The following is a 23,400-nucleotide window of genomic DNA, read 5'->3' as shown; positions in this document are numbered from 1 at the left end:
GCCCGTCTGGCACCAACAACCATGCCACGCTCAAAATTGCTTAAATCACCTTTCTTTCCCATTCTGACATTCAGTTTGGAGTTCAGGAGATTGTCTTGACCAGGACCACACACCTAGATGCATTGAAGCAACTGCCATGTTATTAGTTGATTAGATAATTGCATTAATGAGAAATTGAACAGGTGTTCCTAATAATCCTTTAGGTGAGAGTATATATATATATATATATATATATATATATATATATATATATATATATATAAAAACTGTGACTAATGATTATCGATTATGAGTAATAGGCTGGAGAGTGCTATAAACACTCTCTGCAAACTTGGAGTTATTTATGATGCTTTATTCTCATTTTTCCAGTTTCCTTTTAGTGCTTTTCCTTGCCTTTAAATCTCAAACTGAAATGTGAAATCCAAACATACTCTCTCGTCTGTTTTCAAGCTCACTGGGTCCAGGTGTCGGCTGTGAGAGCGAGGAGCTGTCAGGGCCGTTAAATGCTCAGAGATTGAGTGTGCTGTTTACTGCTGTTAAATGCACTTAACTATGCAAGTCTTCCAGCTGCAGTGTAGTGAGAGGAACTGACATGTTTCTGTGGATGCAGTCGTTGCTATGGGCACCCTATTGATGGCACTCTACAGTAAATCAGGTGAGCGTTCACAGTGTCAACAATCCCACAATGCTTTAGCTGGGGCGCATGTCCCATCTGCATCAAATTAATAGAAAACGCTTATATGTTGAGAAATGTGGGTATTTAGCTGATTGACAGTATTATATATTTAGCTTTTCACAAAAGTGTTTCGTTGTCTTTTTTTTTTTTAGGATTTTCCATACAGAAGCGTCTTATTTAATGACATGTTGTTACAAACTAAAGGAAGCATTAACAGTTTTTCCAGTGGAAACTGGGCAGCTATACCCAGTCAGAGCTCTTTTTGTCAGGACCGCCCGACTCGAGACCCACAGTGACAAGGCCTGTCTGTGTCCTGAGATTTATTATTGACAAAGCATTGAGTGCTGCGACTTCACCTCCTTCTTTGGAATCAGAAAACCTTCTTCCCTTACTTAGATACTGTACATTTGTCACGGAGAGAGATGAACAGGAATGCTCAGTCAGTGTTTCAGAGCAAGAGGTTGTTAGTTATTATTAGTGGCTATAATTATTACTCTCACATTTTTGGTTAGGGTTTTTTTCCTCAGCTTACTTTTCTAAACTGGTAGATATTTGATTTTTGTTTTGATAATATTCATCTAGCAGACAATAATAAAAAATCCCCTTTAAGGAGGGATTTAATTCATATCTAGAGACCGGAATATTATAGATATTTGGGGGTGAGCTCTTTAATGTGGGCTTGTCAGCAACCAAATTAGCAAACACCTAGGCGGAATCCGAAATCGCCCTCTAAACCCTCATTCACTATTCCCTACGTTAGTCCACTAATACTGTAGGACGTACAGGGGAGGAGATACAACACTTGTAGGAGTGAATGAAATCTGGACAGCCGTTGAGCGTAAATCGGTTGTACACTCGTTATTGCGGTGCATTGTGGGATTGAATGAGCGCACTCAATAACATCTAACTACACTACAAATGGCTGTCCCATCAAATAGCGCGCTATTTGAGGATTATGGGGGCGATTTCGGATTCAGCCCTATATGGCGCTTTTCCACTGCATAGTACGGTACGGTTCGGTTCGGTACGGCACGCTTTAGCGCTTTTCCAGTGCATAGTACGGTATGGTTCGGTTCGGTACGGCTCACTTGTGGTGCTTTTCCACTGCATGGTCCGGTACGGTACGGCTCGCTTCGGCTCGCTTTAAATGGTACCTGGTCTGTTGAGGTTCCAAGCGTACCGTACCGGGACTAAAATGTGACGTAAAAACACTGCAGATCACTGATTGGTCAGACAGAATCGTCACTACCAGCGTCATTGGACACTAAACCCGCTAGATTTAAATAACCAGTAGACAACAGCCAACGCGGTAGCATCTGTTTTTTAAACTTTAAAAACAAATGGCTGAATCGTGGTCAGTGGACGAGGTGCAGACGTTCCTCTCGTTGGTTGCCGAGGAGCGGATCCAGCGAGAGCTGGATGGGGCAAAACGGAATGAAAAAGTGTTCCAAGAAATAGCTCAGCTCTTAGCCACACACGGCTATCACCGGACCTACAAGTGTAGGGACAAAATAACGATCAGTCCCACCCACTTTGAAGAGGTACTAACTGCGGTGGAAAAGCAACCGAGCTAAAGCGAACCGAACCGTGCCGTACCGAGTCGAGTCGTACCACGCAGTGGAAAAGCGAAGCGAGCCGAACCGTTCCGCGCCGAGTCGAACCGTACCGAGCCGAACCGAGCCGTACCAGCAGTGGAAAAGCGCCAATAGTCTTAGCCTCAGACCCAGTGACCGCTGGCTGAACTTCTGATGCTTATGGTACACTTAACTGGAAACACTTCAGGATTTCCTAAGTCGTCATCTGATTGGTTAAATTCTACAGGATGTCCGGGAGACGTGTGTGTCGTGTTCTTTAATGGTCCGCCTGGAAACAAAGATGCCGTGAAGCCAAACCCCCTCATGGAAGAAGAAAGCCGTCAAGTTTACAACAGCTGTGACAATGAGCGCTTATCCGGATCAACTAAATGCTGGATTTTCAAAAGTATGTTAAGTATGTAAAATTCAAGGTATAGACTCTTTAAAATATATCCAAGAGTTTTACTCACCGGCGGTCTGCTATTGCAGGGAATTACGCAACCACTTAGTAACACTCTGGCAACCATCCAGAACACCCTTCTTAGCAATGGCAGAACACCCTCGGAACTATTTAGCAACACTCTGGAAACCAATGAGTGCAACAGTTAGGTTCCGGAAGTAAAAACTCCATAAAGGAAATAGATTTTTGAGCTGCAAGGTTGTTAATTGATGGTATTTGCTTCTGTTAAAATAATTGGGTTTAACAGTGGAATTCCTGATGAAAAACTACATTACCCATGATGCTCTACAGAAAATTACACCAATCAGAGAGTTGAAAAAAGCGAAACACATCTAAATAGCTCTTTAGCTCCGCACACTCCCATGATGCACTGCGAATGACGTAATCGAGTCGATCTCTCTACGCTCTCAAAATACCGAAATGTTTGTATATATATGCATATTTTGCAGTAAACAAAATGTATTGTTTTTATACATGTAATCAACATTTGTAAATGAGTATAGTTTTATGTTTCTCCATCGTTTTCAATTTGATTATGCTGTTCGCAATGCTTCATGGGATTGTAGTTCTTTCCCTCACTAAAACCGTTAAGTACACAGTCTAGTACCTTTGTCTTTTTGTCCGATTTTCTAAAACTTTTTTGCTTCAAATCAAAGTTTGTAGTGTTGTGATACACCTCATAGCGGATTGGCTTGGTTCATGGCTTATAACTCTTTTTAAAAAAAATACTTCCGGAACCAGCGCCGCTGAAAAAGGGGCCGGGCGCTAATGCACTCTATAGAACACCCTAACAACTACTTAGCAATGCTCTGGCAACCATCCAGGACATGCTAGAAACTGCTTCACAATGCCCTGGTAAAAAAAAATTCTACTAAAGATTTAGATTTGTCTATAATTTGAATGGATGATCAGCAAATTCTAAAGCTGATGTATACGTCAAGTTCACGCTGTCGATCTGTTCCGCACGCTTCTTAGTTGGATAACGTAAGTGGCACGAGCATGACTTCCTATGGCGACCTCAGTTCATGGAAGTGTGTGTTTTACTCTGAGTGAGTTTGGTCCCCTCTATCAGTGACATGTCACAGGACTCTCTGTGTTTTGTCATCAGATACTTCTTATCTTCCCCTGGCACCTCTGCTTGTTCCAGGAGGGAATGCAATTTGGGAGAGAAAGCTTGCCCACCCTCCCCTTTTCCAAATGCCCCCAGAACCCCCCTCCCCTTCCTTGACCACTCTATAGTATCTACACTCACACACACTCAGTCAGACAGACAGTCAGGCACCCACAGTGAGAGAGAGACAGACACACTCCAGCTCCCCAGCGCCTGGGCTGCCCGGCTCCTCCAATCCATCAAGCTCAGGGCTCCATGAGGAGGTTCATCAGGATGGTTCTGCGCAGCCTGGTCAGCGCCTCCAAGGGCAGGCCGTGGCTGCAGAAGAGAGCGCGGGCTCAGGAGAAGGAAGACCGGAAGCTGAAGGCCCCACACGGGTTGACTAAGGTGAAGATCCGGAGGGCTTAAAGACGAGCAAGATATAGGGGCAGACAAGGAGACGCTGAGTATAGAAGTTCAGGCACTTGTGTACGGCTTAAAATAGCGAGACATGTCTGGGACATGGATTTCAGAAGACTGACATGTGTTCATGTACATGTGTGAGTGAGTAGAGCTAAATGGAGTCTTGCTATAGTTGGAATGGATCGCGGATATGATAAATCAAAGGTTGCTATTTCACGCACATGATTGCGGCATGCTGGGATATGCTTGTTTATTTATTGCACGCTAGCATTGGACAAGTTGTGGTAATTCTGTCGGTTATGACAGAATAATTATCTTCTCTCAATTTGTAAAAGCAAACAAGAAATATGTATGGAATGGAAGTCTAAGCATTATGGGGTACATTGCCTCCTTCCATTGTAATTTCATATCTGTCTGCTTTTTGTTTATTTGTTTATACAAATTGAGGGATTATTTTAGTTGAAATTATTTTCTTTGGTAATAGAAAAGTGCTATAATTGTATAGAATCTGGAACATTAATTTCTGTTACATGTCACTGTCAGTATTTCCCTACACATACAATTTGTGAATATTAATACTAACAATGACCTTAATGATTTTTACAGCATGTGTTAAACTTTGTTAATGTTAGTTGATAAAAACAAATATTGTTTAATGTTTGTTCATGTTAGTTCGCAGTGCATTAACTAACTTTTGACTTTAAAAATGTATTGGTTAATGTTGAAATTGACATTAACTAAGACTTAGGCTGTAGAAGTATTGCTTTTTACTTTTTAACTTACAGTATGTGAACAAAAGAACCCTTACTGTAAAGTGTTACATGTCAATCACCTTTTTTCATCATTTAAAGGGATAGTTCACCCCAAAATAAAAATTCTGTCACCATTTACTCACTGTCATGTCGTTCCAAACCTGTATGGCTTTTTTTTTATTCTGTGAAACACAAAAGAAGATATTTTGAGGAGTTTTTTTTTTTTTTTTGTCCATACAGTATAATCAAAGACACATTCGTTTAGAGTCATTGTATCGACTAAAAGTTCGTTTGTGTTCCACAGAATAAAGAAAGTCATACAGGTTTTGAATGACATGAGGTCGACAAAATAATGAGAGAATATACATTTTTGGAAGGGAACTTTCACTTCAATTCTGTTTAATTTATGTTTGTCTTTACTCATGGCTAGAGTCCAGTTAATGAATTATTCATATGGAGTGTTAGCATGATTTGACATTTTTTTGGCCCTGGGCTATTTTAATATGAAACCATGTGACAATAAAATTCCAGGCAGCTGTCCAGGTCGGGATTATCCGCTGCCTTCACAGATCACAGCAGCATTTCCCTTTCTGGATTTGTTTGGCTTCAGCCAGCGAAACAGTTTCCTTAGCTCTCTGTAGCCACACGCTCGCATGTTTGCACCCGTCCTAATCAGATTATTATAGCTCTGCCCTGTAATCCAACCCTCACAGAATTTCTCTTTCAATCTTGGTCTTGCTTGTTTGGAGGGATTGTGTTACACTTTAGAAGTAAAGCCTTCATTCCTGCCCGGGATGGGAATTGAATTCAGAAGGATTTATAAGATGTACAGTATTTAAATGTTTGAGTGAAGTGAAGGGAAACTGGATAAAGGATACATCAATGTGTTTACATTTTATTGGTGACCTGTGTAATAAAATACACACATTACCCAAAATGCCTGGTATACCTACAGAGATTTATTTATTACAATCATTCTTACTGCACTGCAAAGTTTATCCAAAATTACAAATTTGTTTTTCAAAATATTTTACATATTAGATTTGTTTTAATTAATCAGTCTGTCTGTCTCTGTCCGTCTGTCCATCTATCGTCTGTCTGTCTGTCTGTCTATCTTCTGTCTGTCTATCTATATATCCTCTGTCTATCTGTCTGTCCATCTATCGTCTGTCTGTCTGTCTATCTATCTATCTATCTGTCTGTCTGTCTGTCTGTCTGTCTATCTTCTGTCTGTCTATCTATATATCCTCTGTCTATCTGTCTGTCCATCTATCGTCTGTCTGTCTGTCTATCTATCTATCTATCTATCTGTCTGTCTGTCTGTCTGTCCTTCCATCGTCTGTCTGTCTGTCCATCCATCGTCTGTCTGTCTGTCCATCCATCGTCTAGCTGTCTGTCCTTCCATCGTCTGTCTGTCTGTCCATCCATCGTCTAGCTGTCTGTCCTTCCATCGTCTGTCTGTCTGTTCATCCATCGTCTAGCTGTCTGTCTGTCTATCTATCTGTCTGTCTGTCTGTCATTCCATCGTCTGTCTGTCTGTCTGTCCATCCATCGTCTAGCTGTCTGTCTGTCTATCTGTCTGTCCATCTATTGTCTGTCTGTCTGTTTATCTATCTATCTATCTATCTATCTGTCTGTCTGTCTGTCCTTCCATCGTCTGTCTGTCTGTCCATCCATCGTCTGTCTGTCTGTCCATCCATCGTCTAGCTGTCTGTCCTTCCATCGTCTGTCTGTCTGTTCATCCATCGTCTAGCTGTCTGTCTGTCTATCTATCTGTCTGTCTGTCTGTCTGTCATTCCATCGTCTGTCTGTCTGTCTGTCTGTCTGTCTGTCCATCCGTCGTCTGTCTGTCTGTCTGTCTATCTATCTATCTGTCTGTCTGTCATTCCATCGTCTGTCTGTTTGTCTGTCTGTCTGTCCATTTATCGTCTGTCTGTCTGTTTATCTATCTATCTATCTATCTATCTATCTATCTATCTATCTATCTATCTATCTATCTATCTATCTATCTATCTATCTATCTATCTATCTATCTGTCTGTCTGTCTGTCTGTCTGTCTGTCCATCCATCGTCTGTCTGTCTGTCTATCTATCTATCTATCTATCTATCTATCTATCTATCTATCTATCTATCTATCTATCTATCTATCTATCTATCTATCTATCTATCTATCTATCTATCTATCTATCTATCTATCTGTCTGTCTGTCTGTCTGTCCATCCATTGTCTGTCTGTCTGTCTGTCTGTCTATCTGTCTATCTATCTATCTATCTATCTATCTATCTATCTATCTATCTATCTATCTATCTATCTGTCTGTCTGTCTGTCTGTCTGTCTGTCTGTCTGTCTGTCTGTCTGTCTGTCCATCGTCTGTCTGTCTGTCTATCTATCTATCTATCTGTCTGTACATCCGTCGTCTGTCTGTCTGTCTGTCTATCTATCTGTCTGTCTGTCATTCCATCATCTGTCTGTCTGTCTGTCTGTCTGTCTGTCTGTCTGTCTGTCTGTCTGTCTATCTATCTATCTATCTATCTATCTATCTATCTATCTATCTATCTATCTATCTATCTATCTATCTATCTATCTATCTATCTATCTATCTATCTATCTGTCTGTCTGTCTGTCTGTCTGTCTGTCTGTCTGTCCGTCGTCTTTCTGTCTGTCTATCTCCCCATCTGTCTACTGGCTGTGTTGTCCTTCCTGAAGGTTCTTTCTATATGTTTTGGTATGTGGGAGATAATAGAACAGGCATAATGATAATTGGCAGTGTATAGAATAAACAGGCAATTCCCTTGATTTCAGCTCAAATTCTGAATGTCTTTTATTTAGCTCTCATCCGTCTTTGCAACTGACACTCATTTGATGAGACGGTTGTGGCCCAGACCACTGGGAAAGTTAAGGTAAACAGTTTGAGAATTATAGCAAGGCAAGGAAAGATTAAGGAGAAGCCCACACAGTCAAAAATGAGAGGCTAAGTTTACTAAAAGACAGATGTTATTGTTTCCTCTTTACAGATGATTCTGACTGTATTTCTGAGTGATAATCAACAGTTGCTGACTGAGGTGCCCATTACTCCAGAGACGCTCTGTAAGGATGTGGTGGAGTTCTGTAAGGAGGCTGGGGAGAGCGGCTGCCACCTCGCCGAGGTCTGGAGAGGCAAAGGTACGAGTCTGCAGCACATACAAGCTTTTTTAAAGAAAGGAATAGTTTGATTCAGCAAGGATGCATTAAATTGACCAAAAGTGACATAAAACATTTCTAATATTACAAAAGATTTTCTATTTCAAATAAACACTGTTCTTTTGAACTTTCTATTCATCAAAGAATCCTGAGTGAAATAATGTATCACGGTTTCCATTATTTGGAATTTAAGTTTTATATATTAGTTTTTCAAAAACAAAATCTTACTGACCCCAAAAGTTTGAACAGTATTTTACCCTAAAGACCAAGTTGAAATATATTTAGTCTATGTGGCTTTTGGTTGACTTTAGGCAGTATATAACAATCAGCATAAAGTCTGGTGCACTTTTCATCTTTTTCTGTCCAAGAACCACATTATTAATGCAGAAGTCATCTGGACTAGTATATATTGTTTGGATTAGCCTGTAAGTGTTAGCATCTGGCTAAATGAATTACATTCAAATGCATTAATTCAATCCGAAAAAATCGAAAGAGAACCACAACTAACTCCTCTTATGAAGCGCAATGCGTTGTGGCCTATATTAGCTGAAAGAACATACATGAATGTATACTTAGAAAATCCACAAGAATTAGTATAGCATCCAGGCACCTTTAACATTCTTTTTTCAACTTACATTAATCTCACATAGGATTTTGGATGGATAGTATGCAAATCTGGATACAGCGTTTTTCAACAATGTAATGCTGCAAATTAAATATCAAGTGCCTAGTTCTTTATATTAATTGTTTATTTTTAGAAACATGGTTCAAGTTTGTTTCCCTGATTAAAAAAAATCTATGCACCCTGAATCCCATAAAAATTGCCATTTTGGACAACTATTTTTGTGTGAACTATGAACTAGTGTTATTTTAGCATTATTTATGTGTTATTATAGCATTTATTAGTATTTTGAGTTGGCTTTCATTTTATATTTAGTTTTAGCAATTTTGGAATTTAGCTTTAAATTAATTTTTATTTCAGTTTTAGGTTTTAGTACTTTTACTGAATCATTTGTATGTCAGTTAGTTGCCAAGGCAACATTTATAACTCCTAAAAGTTTTTTAAGTTTACGTTTTTCGTCTTATACTTTATTTACTTTTTACTTTTCGTCTCGTCTAATATTTGATTTAAGCTTTATTTTCGTATAATGAGGGGGCGTGCCGTCTGAGGCTGAGACTAGTGTCTATTTAACATTACACAGTACTGCAAAATGATGTCTCATGTTTTCATCTCTTTTGAAAATCAAGGATTGTTCTTTAGTCAGTGGATACAGACTCATGCCATATGTGCTGCGCAGATTTTCTACATGCTCTGCTCAATATGGCTGACAGATACAGATGTATTGCTCAGCTCTTTTACATCACCAAATAGCACTGAATGGAAACGTTCATGGACCAGATCCCACAGAGAAAGCAACGCTGTCCATCACATAACAATGACACCCTTGTCAGAGTTTGTCCTAGACAGTGGGTGGTAGCATGTGGGACAGAACGTCTCAGGGTCTGGGCTGCAGCCTCTAGGTTTGTTTACATGGCTCTTGTGGGCCTGTTATTCCAGTGACCTACAGACGGCACGCGGCCTCACTGTCAAAGACAGGAAAGATAGCCTTCAGCAAGGATAGCCAGACCTTTTTCATCTGGACGTGACACCATGCTTTGCTGTGGGGCTGTTGTGTAATTTTCCTTTTGAAGTTTTCGTACCATGTGGACTAGATTAAAATAGAGATGTATTGTAACAGTTTTGACATTGAAATCCTCTCTGCTAAGTGTAGAGTGCAGGGTTTTACAGCGTGCCTGAGACAAAGAGTGTCTGTGTTCTTATTCACAGAGAGAGCGATCCCTTTTGATCAGCTGATGTTCGAGCACCTCCACAAATGGGGTCAGAGGAGACAGGAAGTGAAGTTCTACCTGCGGCACGAGGAGTCTCTCATTGCAAACTTTTCTCAAGGTGCGTAAAAGTGACGCAAGCCTGGCCACGACCACGACAGGGTATTTTGTTGAGTGCATGGTTTCTATTACCATTCAAAACTTTGTGGTTCTTAACATGCTTTTATGGTTTCAAAATAAGTCTCTTATGCTCACTAAGGTTGCAATTATTTGATCGATATACAGTAATATTGTGAAATAATATTACGATATAATATTATTGTTGTCTAATTGAATATATTTAAAAATTTAATTTTTTCCTGGGATGTAAAGCTGAATTTTCAGCATCTTTACTCCAGTCTTCAGTGTCACATGATCCTTCAGAAATCATTCTAATATGCTGATTTGATGCTCAAGAAACATTTATTATTATTATCAATCTTGAAAACAGTTGTGCTGCTTAATAATTTTGTGGAAATCGTGATGCATTTCTTTGAGGATTCTTTGATGAATAAAAATTTATTTGAAATAATAATCTTTTGTAATGTTATAAATATCTTTACTGTCACTTTTAATTATTGAATGTGTCATTGCTGAATAAATTTGTTTAAATTTGTATTAATTTGTTTAAAAAAAATCTTACTGACCCCAAACTTTTACACAGTAGTTTATACTAATATCAAACTATTAAATCATATTATATCAAATATGGTCTAATTGGCCATGATTGTGTCAAGTTTCACAGCATTATTGATTTCAGGACAGACGAGTTATGTGTCGCCTGGCATAAATATAAGATTTAAATTAATTAAATGACTTATCTGTAGCTTAAGCTAAATTTATAAATGGGATTCGCTATGTAATCAGTGAATCATTTCTATCAATCAAGTTTAGAGGAGCATGTTTGCTTATTTCCTATTAAAGTTGCAATAGTCTTTTCTTCCCTGTGATGTATATTGGAGAGAAACGGCTTCTTGAACAAGAAAAAATGTAGGGTTGGACTTGATTTTGTCCATCGTGATTTGATTGGATGATTGGTGGTTTGCTATTGGCTGATCTAATGTGAGCGACAGGTTGTCCCGCCCCCACGCCAGTGAACACATCATCAGAGAAGAGAAGAGAATGTTGTTGAAAGAGGGAGGGAAAGTTATTTTGATTAAAGATCATGAGATTACACATGAATAAAAAAAAGAGTATGTGCACGGATAAATCATTTATAATAAATACTGCAATATTCCATAAAAAAAAAAAAAAGGAAGTCAAATTTGATTTCATGGCTCCTTTAACTATATGACATTTATGTTTGTGATGAATAACTTCCTATTAAATCTAGTGTGGACTCTGATCAAACTCTGATTCTTTCAGTTCTTTTAAGTGAGAGTCCTGTCAGCTAAAGGCTTTGCAGAGTTTTGCCTCTGCAGTTACGTAACTAATCCTCTTTTTGTGTAATTGGTCTCCCCGCCTTCTTGCCCTCTGCACCTGAGACAGACCACAGCTCCATCAGACGAGAGACGCCGATGGTCCGAAGCATGCATTACCTTAACAGAGAAATACAGACTTTGAGTTTAATATGGGAGAAAGCATCATTATTAATGTTGCTAATACATAGGGTAGTGATTCGAACTAGGGTTGCATGAGATCAAAATAATATGACATTGCAATATTTGGCATTTCTGCGATATGAAAAAATACAGGAATTTTCACCAAATTGCTTGAAGCTCTATTTGGAAATAATGAATCATTCTAGAATGCTTGGAGTGATTTTGTAGGTGTCACGGTGCAGGCAAGGTGACGTCATACACGTGTGTATTACGTGTTCAGTCTATAGGCACGTAGTGTTTCTTTATTAAAGTGACATTGCTAACTACTGGCCTGGCATGCATAATACAGCGTTTTTATTCGTATTCGCTGATCCTTGTGAACAGGGATTGTTTTGACAACATTGTTGTCTGTACTCGAACATTATGAAAAACGCACAGGAAATACATTTCCATTTTTAGTACCGTACATCGTTGTTGTGTGAACTCAAATGCATGGCTAAAATAAGAAAACATGCTCCTCTAATCTTGATTGATAGAAATAATTCACTGATCACATAGCGAGTCCCATTGTACATGGCTAAATGAGGAACAAAACCGGACTCAATAATTGAACATATATTGAAATATTGAACATAATCAATTAACCAATGAGTAGCAATAGAAAGCAACTAGCAACTGGAACAAAGGGAACATGAACTAAACACTGGAAGGGAACATTGGAACTAAAGAAACAACAACACAAGAGTCCACACATAGAACATAACCTTTACAGTCTTTGCATCTGCATAGAAAACTGGACGAAACACTCAAAATGATTGTTGAAATCATTTTGAGTGCAAACCATCCTTAAAGACTGATTTTTTTTTTGGTTGAAAAAATTATTATGATTATGAATAAAATAAGAAATATATTGTAATAATGTTATTATACTGTAGAATAAAACATGTTTAATAAAATGTAATAAAATATTGTAATATTTTTTAGTACAACTGTCAAACTACAATACTAATATTTACATTCTAATTTCTTCATTCTCAAACTTTTATTTCAGTTCATTATTTTATTATTTGATTTAATAAAAAAAAAAAACAATTATAACAATGCACGAAAACCACACTGTAGCCACCTTGTGGTAACGCCCTGGCAACATTGTGGCAGTAAGTTTTGCATGGAAAGCAGCAATCGCATGTGAAAATGTATAACTCTAGTTCATCGTATCACTATATTCTAAATTAGTCTGTGAGAGCAGAGGGCGGTCAGTGGGATTGTGTACAGACCTATCACAGGCGGCGCGGTCCAAGAAGGTCTAGGTATTTCCAGAGCCTCTGACAGGATTACACATAATAACACAGCCCTGGATTTAGAGAATTAAGCCCCTGCTTATTTATAGATGGCAGAGCTGAGAGTGCTGGTGAAACAAAGACTGGAGGTTGGTAAACGTTGTCAAACAACCTACAGTCTCGGCAAAGAGTAATCAGGGTTAATATGCCGGCCAAAATCCCACTGCTGGATCACATGCTCATTAGATGGAAAGGTATCATTTTCCTTCCTTTTTCAGCTATACGTTTGAGCGTGGTTTTATTATTTGAATGTTTTGTTGATATAAAAATGCCCCCTGTCCAGTAGCACTGCTTGCCCACAGCTGGGAGTTTGTGCACTCTGCAACCGTTTCGACTTTGTTCAAGTGTACGGGTGATGATGTAATCTTGTTTTATTCCCAGCAGGAAGTCAGACTTCAGATCAGGCCGACAGGAAGAGCAGGGGGAACTCGGACAAGCCCTGCGAGAACGGGGTACGTTCACATTCACGCTGTTCTCAGTCACACGTCCCTTCTGCGCTGTTTAAGGCTGGAAATGAGGGCTACTCACTGATGCTTTACATAATTACGGTGAAACCGTCTAGCCAAAACACAAGTTCGGCACTTAAGTGAGCAATGCTCTCAGAGGTCACTCTCTGTGCATTACATGTGTGTTTCTCTGTAGTGTTCATGTTTCAAGCCGTAAAAGCACTCTTTTGATGTAAATCTGCATTCGTTTTTTCTTTTTTTTGGAGTGAAAGAACAGCAAATATTTTAAAAAGCTAATGGACCTTATGTCTGTTGCCCTTTTTTGTGCAAATTATACACTAATTTGTGCATGTGCTTTCTTTGAACGTGTACAGTTGAAAAGATAATGAATTTTGAATGCATGTTGTCATATTGTCCTGGATGTTGAAAGCACAGGCATTTCACTGCATACTATAGCTAATTAAATTTTTACCCTTTACATAACATGGGCTCATTATAAAATGTAATTATACAAAACTTTGAAAACTAGTCTTTAATTTACATTTACTCAACACTGATACGACACTTTTTGTTAAGTATGTGTGCGGCCCCATCTCAAAGCTCTGGAGGAATACAGTTGTTCCCAAGTTTTCTATCTCTTCAAATTTCATTTGCATATGTTGTTTGACTATAATTTCAGTTGGACTGAAGACAACATATTGTTATATACTATTATTTATATACTATTAAAGTTTTTATTAATATTTTGAATTAGCTTTTATTTTTCTATTTTCTATTTTTTTCTTTTAATTTACTCAAATTTAATTTGATTCATGTTGGTATGCTCTTTGTCATTTTGTATTAATTTTTAAAATATTTCTATATAGCTTTTTTGTTGTTGTTGTAATTTTAGTACTTCAACCTGCCTATTTTATTTCGTCTAAGTTTTTTATTTAATATTTTTATCTAATATTTATATTTTAATGGTTCATAATCTGAAAATTTTCAATAGTTTTAGTTTTGGTTTCAGTTAAAGTCGTCATGAAATCAAAATTGACCATATTTACTTTGTTAGCGCACATTACTAGTCTTGTGGAGAACAATTAATACGTGCAAGTTAATACACTGAAAAAAAAAATGTTTGTCGGGGTTTAATCAGAATCCGAAAATTTGCTTTTGCTCTGAATGGCGTTTCCTCTCTGATGACGTCAGTTTGACGGCTTGGTTTGAATGTCCTTAACCACTCCCCTCCAACCATCAGTCTGCTATGAGCGAGGGATGGAGAGGAGGTGCGCTAAAATAAAACCCTGCCCTCTATTCAATATTCCGTTTCACTTGGAAATACATCACAACACTGAACTTCCAGTCCATGAGGACTTTAACAATAACAACACTGCTTCAGACGATTTGGAACATAGTGTATGAAAGTGTAGGCTAAAGAAAGTTCTTCAGTTTTGGAACAGATGAGTAAATGCTGACAGAATTGACTTTTTTGGGCGAACTGTTCCTTTTAGGAATCAGTTCTGACTGTTGCCATTCAATTATGGTCCACATAAGAGGCTCCAGCTGGAAGTTAGAAGTTGAAAGCTTCGCAGCAGGGATCTTGTGTGCAATGTGCTGATAAGCTCCAGCCCCACACCACAGTCATTTGCAGTGGATTGGTTCACGTGGCGGACACAGGAAGAGAAACAGAATACATAGGTTTCCCTGTTTCCAAAAGAGCTCTCGACTACATAACGCTACCTAGTTTCCGTTTGCTTGCTATTCGACTCCATATGTCTGTCTTTGATACTGACAATGCTTTTAAAAAAGAGGTGTTCTTTTTTTACGAGCTTAAAAACGCACATCTACATTCCTCTGTATCCATGTCAGTATTTTAAAGAGGCCATATTATGCCCTTAAAGTCTTGGTTTTGTTTCTTCGGTTTACTAGAATACGTTTTCACGCTTGAATGTTCAAAAAACGCATTATTTTTCATATATTTTTTAAATGGTTGCAGCACCTCTCTTCCCCTTCTCTCTGGAACGCTTTGTTTAGTTCCTGTCTCTATGAAGCCCCACCTTCCAAAAAGTGCAATGTGCTCTGATTGGTCAGCTGGACCAGTGAGTTGTGATTGGTCAACTGCTTTGAGCGTGTTTTAGAAATGTCACGCCCCTTTCCATAACCACACTTTCAGTTTCCCAGGTGTAAACACTAACACCTAAATATGACGACTCGACAACACAACTCAACCATGCCTCAAACCTTTTTTATTTTCGTATGCCTTAAGCGAATATCGTGATGTGTACGTTCAAGAAAAAAACGACTACAATCGAAGCGTTTCAGGGAGTTCCGAAACAGTGCTTACTTATATAGACAATAACTCCTTTTGGAGTGAACTTTGTGCTTGTAACTTTGCTGACATTTTTCATGCTCAAACAGCATCATTACACACTAAAGAAAATGTAAAAATGAATGATGGTTCCTCTTTAAGAAAAAGGAAATTGATGTATAATCCAGATGTCCAGATTGCTTAACATTCTACAAGGCTGTAATCATAAAACGCTTAATGGCGCACAGCTATTGAACAGGTGGTCATTGGGAGCTTCCCAGCATCACCGGTTATGTTATAAATGAGTGACACACTCACTGCGGCATCCTGATATGCGGCCCTCCCCGCGTCACATAATGCAGCTGTTATTAGAGATAATCCAGGCAGCGGGGCTTCTCTTTCAGGCAGTATCATATGATGATATTTTAATTACATCCGGCCAATAAATTTAGGACTTCTGAACTCCTGCGCTGGCCTGATTGTATACTCTTACTCTAAAACTGTCAGCGTAATATGCAAGTCTGCAAGTGTGCTCCACTTTAAACCAGGTCAAAGGGCCAGAAGGCAAAATATATAGCTGCATGTTCAGCACACCAAAAATCTCTCCCTCCCCTTGATAATACAGGCGAGCAGCTGAGCATGACTGTGTACATTGTACATTTGACAGTCATGTATTATCGTGATATAGTCTGATGCTGTTTCTTTCAGGGTCAGAATGCATCAGACTTTATTCAGGATGTCTTTGGTCATTATGCACATGTCAACAGCATTTGGCATTGCTTGCATATATTTGCAGAGAGCTAAGATGGATGTACACTATACCGTTCAAATGTTTGGGATTGGTATGCTTTTTAATGTTTTTTTCAGGATTCTTTGATGAAAATACATTTTTTATGCTTTTTAATTTTAGATAACCCATCCGCGAATGGCAGCAAAACGAACTGTGGTTGGTCTCTTTTACATTTACTTGAAGTTAATCTCTGACTGACTAAGTGGGCGATTCTTGGCCAGAATAAGCTGCAATCTGGACAAGACTTTAATGCTGTTAGTTAGTCTGGCTATGCTGGATGGAATATAAAAAGATCTTTCATCAGGCACGTTGTTGGTTTTCAGGCTTGGTTTTAAGCTTTGTCACTGAGCTGTCTCTGTTGCATTTTATGCTTTGCATTTAAAATTACAGCTTTCCAAGACCCATGACCCCAATTTTTGTCATAAGCCGCCCGTTGATACAACCACTTATTAAGTGGACACTTTTATCTAGAACAAATCACAGTGCATCAACTGTAGGAACAGTCCCACTACTGAAACCTTAGATGCTTTGTTCAGAACAATTATTATGCATCTTATGGATTGCACATTTTTGTCCGGTTGTTCTCTTCCCAACGTTTGTTTTCGCAGAACAAAATCATTGCTCTAAAGAACATGGTTGTCTGATGCAGACCTTGCCCCACTCTGATATCACCATCATTGACCTTCACTCTCTCCTTTTCTGCCTCTAGATGCTCCTGTAACGTTCCCTGTGATGATGCCATTTCGGTCGCGCTGTGCTTCCTGCATCCAGCAGATAAAACTTTATTAGATAATCAAAATTCACCGTAAAATGCGATTAGGGGTTCTGCGGGAATGCAAATGCTTCGTCCGTAGAGATGAATGCTTAGCCTTTGAAAGTTCCCAAAGATCTGTGCATGTTGTCCCTAAGGGTGCTCTGCATAGTCATGAAAGAGCAATGTGTTTGCAGCAGAAAAAATAAACGAATGCTGTGAATTAAACTGTCATTGCATTTGAGGACAGCATTATGAGCATGTTCTAAGGGTGTGTTCACACTTGGCAGGTTTGGACTCTGGTGCGATTGCTCTTTTAGTGCGATTCATTTGAATTTAGTGTGAACGAACACTGGTGTGCTCCAAACAAGTGGACCGAGACCCCTAAGCGAACCAGGATTAAGGGTGTTCACACTTGTAGTTCGGTTCTCTTGAGTCTTTTGGTCCGAACCAAAAAGATTTTCTACCTTTAGTCCCGCTTATCTTAGCGTTCACAGCACACTGTCAATTTCAAGATCGAACCTAAAGATCCGAAACAAAAGAGGGTTTTATGACGTATGTTTTGTGACGGAACTTGTTGAACATCCAAAACAATGCTGTGTGCTTGGCTAAATGCAGAATATGTGCGCACATGCGATGGTATATGATGGCGCTGACAACCCGTGATGAGCTTATAATATGTGTAAAGGAGTCAAAAGAGTGGCAGGAATCCCTCCGTCACACACACAAACAAAGATCCGCTGCAAGGAGACGCAGTTTTGATACCTGTACCAAACTGTGAGCTCCTATGAAGAGAAAAAACAGGTATGCTTGAGCAGTCTGTCCTTTTTAGGGTCGCATATTGTGACATCATGTCCTGTTTTTGGTTCGTTTAGATGTCTTTGGTCCGTGTTGCATTCATATTCCAGTCGAACTGCACCAGAGTTTGTTTGGACGAGGACCGAGACCCATTGTTTGATGCGAACCAGGGTTCGGATGGAAGCGTTCACACTTATTTAAATTAACCGCACTAACTGAGCAATAGTACCAGGGTTTGTTTTAATCGAACCAAACATGCTAAGTGTGAACACACCCTAAATGTAATTTTTTTGGGGGGTCCATAAAGAAAACTAAGAGAACCGTACTACAAGTGTGAACACAACCTAATTTTCATTTGGTGCTTGTCATGTAGCTGAGCGATTGTTTTCGTTTAGGACCTAGATTTTACATCGTTTGGACGTTGAGTTGTGACCCAAAACAGAACTGAAATTATATAAATTTGAACAAAAAGTCCTCAAATTTAAGTTGATTTATGTAATTATGCACGATTATATGCTTTGTTGCAATTTATGCTTTGCATTTAAAATTACAGCTTTCCAAGACCCATGACCCCAATTTTTGTCATAAGCCACGCGTTGATATAATCACTTATTAAGTGGACACTTTTATCTAGAACAAATCACAGTGCATCAACTGTAGGAACAGTCCCACTACTGAAACCTTAGATGCTTTGCTCAGAACAATTATTATGCATCTTATGGATTGCACATTTTTGTCCGGTTGTTCTCTTCCCAACGTTTGTTTTCGCAGAACAAAATCATTGCTCTAAAGAACATGGTTGTCTGATGCATATTGTTCTGTGTGTACGCTGAAGTTGAGAGCACAGATTTTGGCCTGTGGCACTGGCTGTGTTTTTCAGCATATGGACATATGAAGGTCAGTCATGACGAGTGACCGTGGTCAGTAAGAGCTATTAAAATACTGAGTGAGCTAAATGGCTTGCTCAGCGTTATTATAGCACTTATAGACTGTGCCCATTTCTGTCCAAGATACCTCATCCGACTGGCACAAAAACTGTCTTGTTAAATTGGTCGTCGCTGTTGGAATACTAATATGGATTTGCCACATTGCCCACATCATCACATTCTGCTGAAAAACATGCATTTTTAAATGTTGCATTTCAACCCATTGTTGCTTTCTTATTGAGATATGACAGCATTTTAATTTTAATGGCAAAAACGCTATTACAAAATATGCACCTTTATGATACGTATGCATGACATTATATTGGACGTGTACCATGGCCTTTTTTAAAGTAAGAGTAGTGCACCTATGTGGAGGAGTAAAATGTAGCATGGTGTCAATGTAGCTACTATGGCATTTTATGTAAGTTAAATTGACGTGTTTTCTTGTTAAATATCCATTTCATCCGTAGTCCACTTGTGCACTGTAATGCGTGTCGTATTTTAAAGCACATGCATGCTGTAAAGTTGTGTCGCAAAGCTGCAAACATCATTGTCAGATTCTCTGGAGAGTCACGCATCTGGGAGTAAGTGAGTGCGGGGCAGCTGTGGCGCAGCACGGGCAGTCTGACAGCGGCGCTCCCGGGAGAGGAGGGGTCTCTCTCTCTCTCTCTCTCTCTCTCTCTCTCTCTCTCTCTCTCTCTCTCTCTCTCTCTGTGTGTGTGTGTGTGTGTGTGCGTGCGCTGCCTAATGTCCGATTCGCGAACGAATCTTTTTTTTTTTTAACCGCCTGACTCGGATCATTTGAACCGAATCGCATCTCTGGTAAATTACCTGTAAAATAAATTATTGGCAGTAGAAAATTGAAGTAGGCCTAGATGCCATGAAATCATAAAATTAAATACAATGTATTTTTTCAAGTTGCAGTGATTAGTTCAGGATTGAATTGAATCATTTAAGCAAAACGATTTGCTGAAGTTAATCAGAATTCTTCTCCTTGTTTTTGCTTTTTTGAACATGAACATCATCAGTTAATTTTAGTTTTTAACAGTGACATGTTTTGGTTTTTACCTCTTACCCCAACTTAATCATCACCCCGTTACACCGCCAGCATAGTGCAGTATCTCTTAGTTTAAGTCTAGCCAATCTGCTTGGAGTCCAGTAGCATCTGTTAAAATGAACATCCGTTGGTGGGTCAGGACCATTTTTAAAAGTTGCATGGAGACAATGTCTTATTTGGAGGTATTTCCAAAAGTAGCCTAAGTGTTCGAATAGTTTGTAAGTTTGTTTCAAATAATTAAATGAGACGTGTTCTCCCTCATAAAGGTTAATATAAGAACCACAATCCTTTATTAGCCCACTGTATCCAGCAGAAAGGCCTCTTATCTATTCATAATTTAGTGTTGAGGCTAGTTGTTAGCAATGGGGTTTGTTTTGAATGTTGGTGATACAATTTCCATTGATACATTTTTAAATTCAGTTGTGAACCAAATCACTGCACCTGAACCTATCCGGGAGAGATGATTCTCGGTTCAATTAATTAGGCTTGTACGTTTTTGACTCGACAAACGCTGGGAATGATTCAGTCGGAATCTTTACATTTTAAAGTAGGCTACTTTTTTGGCGCTATTATGTTTACATACAATATTTCTAAAGCATTATAGGCTTAAACAAAACAAGTAATCATAGAAAAAACAGGCCAATTCTATATATATAATAATACTGTTATAACAATGACAATATTAAAATAAGGTGCTAAGAAAAATATTTGCCTAGGCTATGATATTAAATAGACATGTATCAAGACAATATTAAGAAAATATATATAGGCTATATGTGAAGGTCTTTGATTATATTGATCAAAGCAGTATAGGACTAGTAGGCTAGTTGGTTTCTCAGCTGTAAGTGTGATGTTTAGAATCGTTTAAATGAATCGCGTAGACCGGTTTTGTGAATTTGTTCAACCGATTCTTTGAAAAGATCCGACTCAAAAGAACGATTCATTCAGGAATCAGACATCACTACTGCAGTCTACTCCGGGCAGGAGAAACACGCACACACATTAAGAGCAAGAGAAGTGCTTGCACGTCAAAATTGAGCCTGAGGGGGGAAAAAACTTACGCAGTCTCCATCATCACAGATTCACGTTAACATTTTACAAAGGTCACGCCTTTCTTTCCAACATATTAGTGTTTGATGTACTGTAATTGCTCATCAGAGTCACTAACTGTATAGTAAGCAAAAACACGCAAAGTCAGTCGCGCGGAGTGGGGATGACAGCCTGACTCATCGCTAATGTGCTGGATGACTTCACTCCTGCTTTTTGGAGAGAGGATTGCGGCTGTGTTAGTGTGACTCTGGGGTCTCATAACGAGCACAACACCGCAGATACTACAGCTGCACTGCATCCGTCCACACAGTGCCGATGCTTTTCTCGGAAACGCGCACCTGACTGCTAGAAATGGAGTGGAACCACGTCGAGACTGTGCAGGAATTCACTGCTGAAGGACAATGCAGCAAAATTAAGGTCCGATCATGCAGAATAACCTGGGACTCTCACCAGGTAATTCCCGCGCCCCCTTTTTTAAAGTGTAGCCTATTCTTAAGCTTTGGTCTGTGTAGCATTGATTTGGGAAGCACAGAACCGGTTTACTCAAATTTCAGACTGTTAGTTTTTTGGAAGAAGGATTGACCAGTTGTGACAAGTGTCACTTAAGTGTTGGATAATACTTTGTTATAGTTATATGAGCTGTTAGAAGATCACAGCAGTATGTATGTAAAGGGAAGGGATGCTCACCTTCTTACCTGACGTAATAATTGGGTATTATTAATTGACATGACATTTCAGACAGTGAGTGGCGAAATGCTGTAGTTCATCTACAAAACGGCATTTTTCTAATACTGTATGTATAATTATTATAAATGCATTTTTTGTGATCTCATATAGAGTGACTAAATTGAACGATTTCTGTAAGCTTCAAAAAGGTAAAAATGGCACAATAAAGCAAAACAAAAAACACTTAAATATAGCCTACTCTTGGTCTTGTATATATATATTAAAAACCTACTAAAATCTTGATGTTGGGGAAAAAAAAGTTAATGTAGAGTGCCACAGAAATGTGATAGAGGTAAAACTAATATGAAAAATTATATTTTAGGATTTCTCCTATTACCTTCTATCAGGCAAAATATTTGAGTATTGAATGTCATCGTTTTGCAATTGCAGCCATTTTGTAATATTTGTAATATCAAAGCTCATTATCCCTATTTGTTGAAAAATCATCACTTTTCCCTATAGCTGGAGAAATGGGCTTCATACAGTAATAATTTATGGTTTATAATTTGCATGGTTTTATATATCGGCAATGCACCAACATTGAATGTATATTTAGATAAAATATAATATAATGCATATTTAGATAAAATATGTATTCTGAATAAATTTGCTTTGACAATAAATTCATATTACCTGCCACAAAGAAAATTTTATTTGACATGACAAAATATGTTGCAAAATAAATAAATCTTTCTATCTTTAAACTTTTCTCTCGCATCTCTCAATCACATGCAGCTGATGATGGGCCCTTTGTGAATGTATGATTTTGTGATGAAAATCGTGCTTAGTTTACGATCTGAAACTTATTAAATCACATGTTATTGGTCAACTATCCATTTACAGGTTTGCCAGAGTTCTATCTCTATAATAATTGTGATTAACTAAGTGTGATGAATTGAAGCTTTTGGTACACACTGTCATTTTCAGGAGTTGCCATGTCAGACCTCTAAAAGAGCATTTGTGAGAATTGTTCTTGTGACAGGAGGAACTAAAAGTGCTCTAATTATGGCTCATTTGTCAGGCGGGATATGAATAGCAGTGGCTGCGGGCAGGCGATGACCTAATGGACTATGTCATATGTGAAAAAGGGTGAAAAGGAGAGGTAAAGAGAGAATAGATAATATTGTTGTAGATAAATGTAATTTAATATGCTTTAGTCACAAAATCACCATAAGGTATTTTAAAACATTCCTCATGCTTCAGTTTATGCAGGGTGGGTTGATAATGTAATAGGTGAGTGTGTTTAATACTTTGTGAGCGATCTCATCCTAAAAAGAGGTCCTGTTCTGTCAGAAGCACCAGATGCTCACCAACACCAGAACAGCCCCAGGGGTGACCTCATTTTGTGTGGCTATACCACTTTTCAGGCGAAATCCTTTCAAAGAGGAATCATCCAAGATTCCAAAAACGTCACTCCCTGAAATAAATTCGATTTTTTTTTCCATGAAAGAATGTTTCCCTGAATGTTTATATGGCAGAAGAAAGCCTTTGTTTTTTGATGATGGTAGATTATCTGTAATGTTGCCTGACTCTTTCCTAAGTGTTTCCCAGTATGTCCTTATAGGCTACATTTCATCAAGTTAATCACATGGTATTTACAGCTCAAGGTGATTGGCTTCAACTTGACTGCAGTACTGAGCGCCAATCTGCAAAAATGGCTAATT

At 38.6% G+C, this 23,400-nt stretch overlaps 1 protein-coding gene across 8 annotated transcripts in view; it reads left to right on the top strand.

The window, feature by feature from the left end:
- Window positions 1-23,400, top strand: part of ppp1r13ba (protein phosphatase 1, regulatory subunit 13Ba) — a 43,096-nt gene that overhangs the window by 7,820 nt on the left and 11,876 nt on the right. For 2 of the 8 annotated variants that reach the window (XM_056267253.1, XM_056267250.1), the window contains exons 1-4: window positions 3,982-4,208; window positions 7,990-8,137; window positions 9,984-10,103; window positions 13,284-13,354. In XM_056267253.1, coding sequence (XP_056123228.1) covers window positions 4,077-4,208; window positions 7,990-8,137; window positions 9,984-10,103; window positions 13,284-13,354 — 471 coding nt within the window. In that variant the 5' untranslated portion in view covers window positions 3,982-4,076. Of the gene's footprint in view, window positions 1-637; window positions 656-3,981; window positions 4,209-7,989; window positions 8,138-9,983; window positions 10,104-12,986; window positions 13,097-13,283; window positions 13,355-21,178; window positions 21,464-23,400 lie in introns of those variants that run through there. The other 6 variants (XM_056267254.1, XM_056267251.1, XM_056267252.1 and 3 more) reach the window with 6 other exon arrangements.

The sequence above is a fragment of the Rhinichthys klamathensis genome, unplaced genomic scaffold (assembly GCF_029890125.1).
Source record: "Rhinichthys klamathensis goyatoka isolate OS25496 unplaced genomic scaffold, OSU_Roscu_1.1 h1tg000256l_1, whole genome shotgun sequence".
In the NCBI taxonomy this organism is placed as follows: domain Eukaryota; kingdom Metazoa; phylum Chordata; class Actinopteri; order Cypriniformes; family Leuciscidae; genus Rhinichthys; species Rhinichthys klamathensis.
This window is presented reverse-complemented; position numbering and strand designations above follow the sequence as displayed.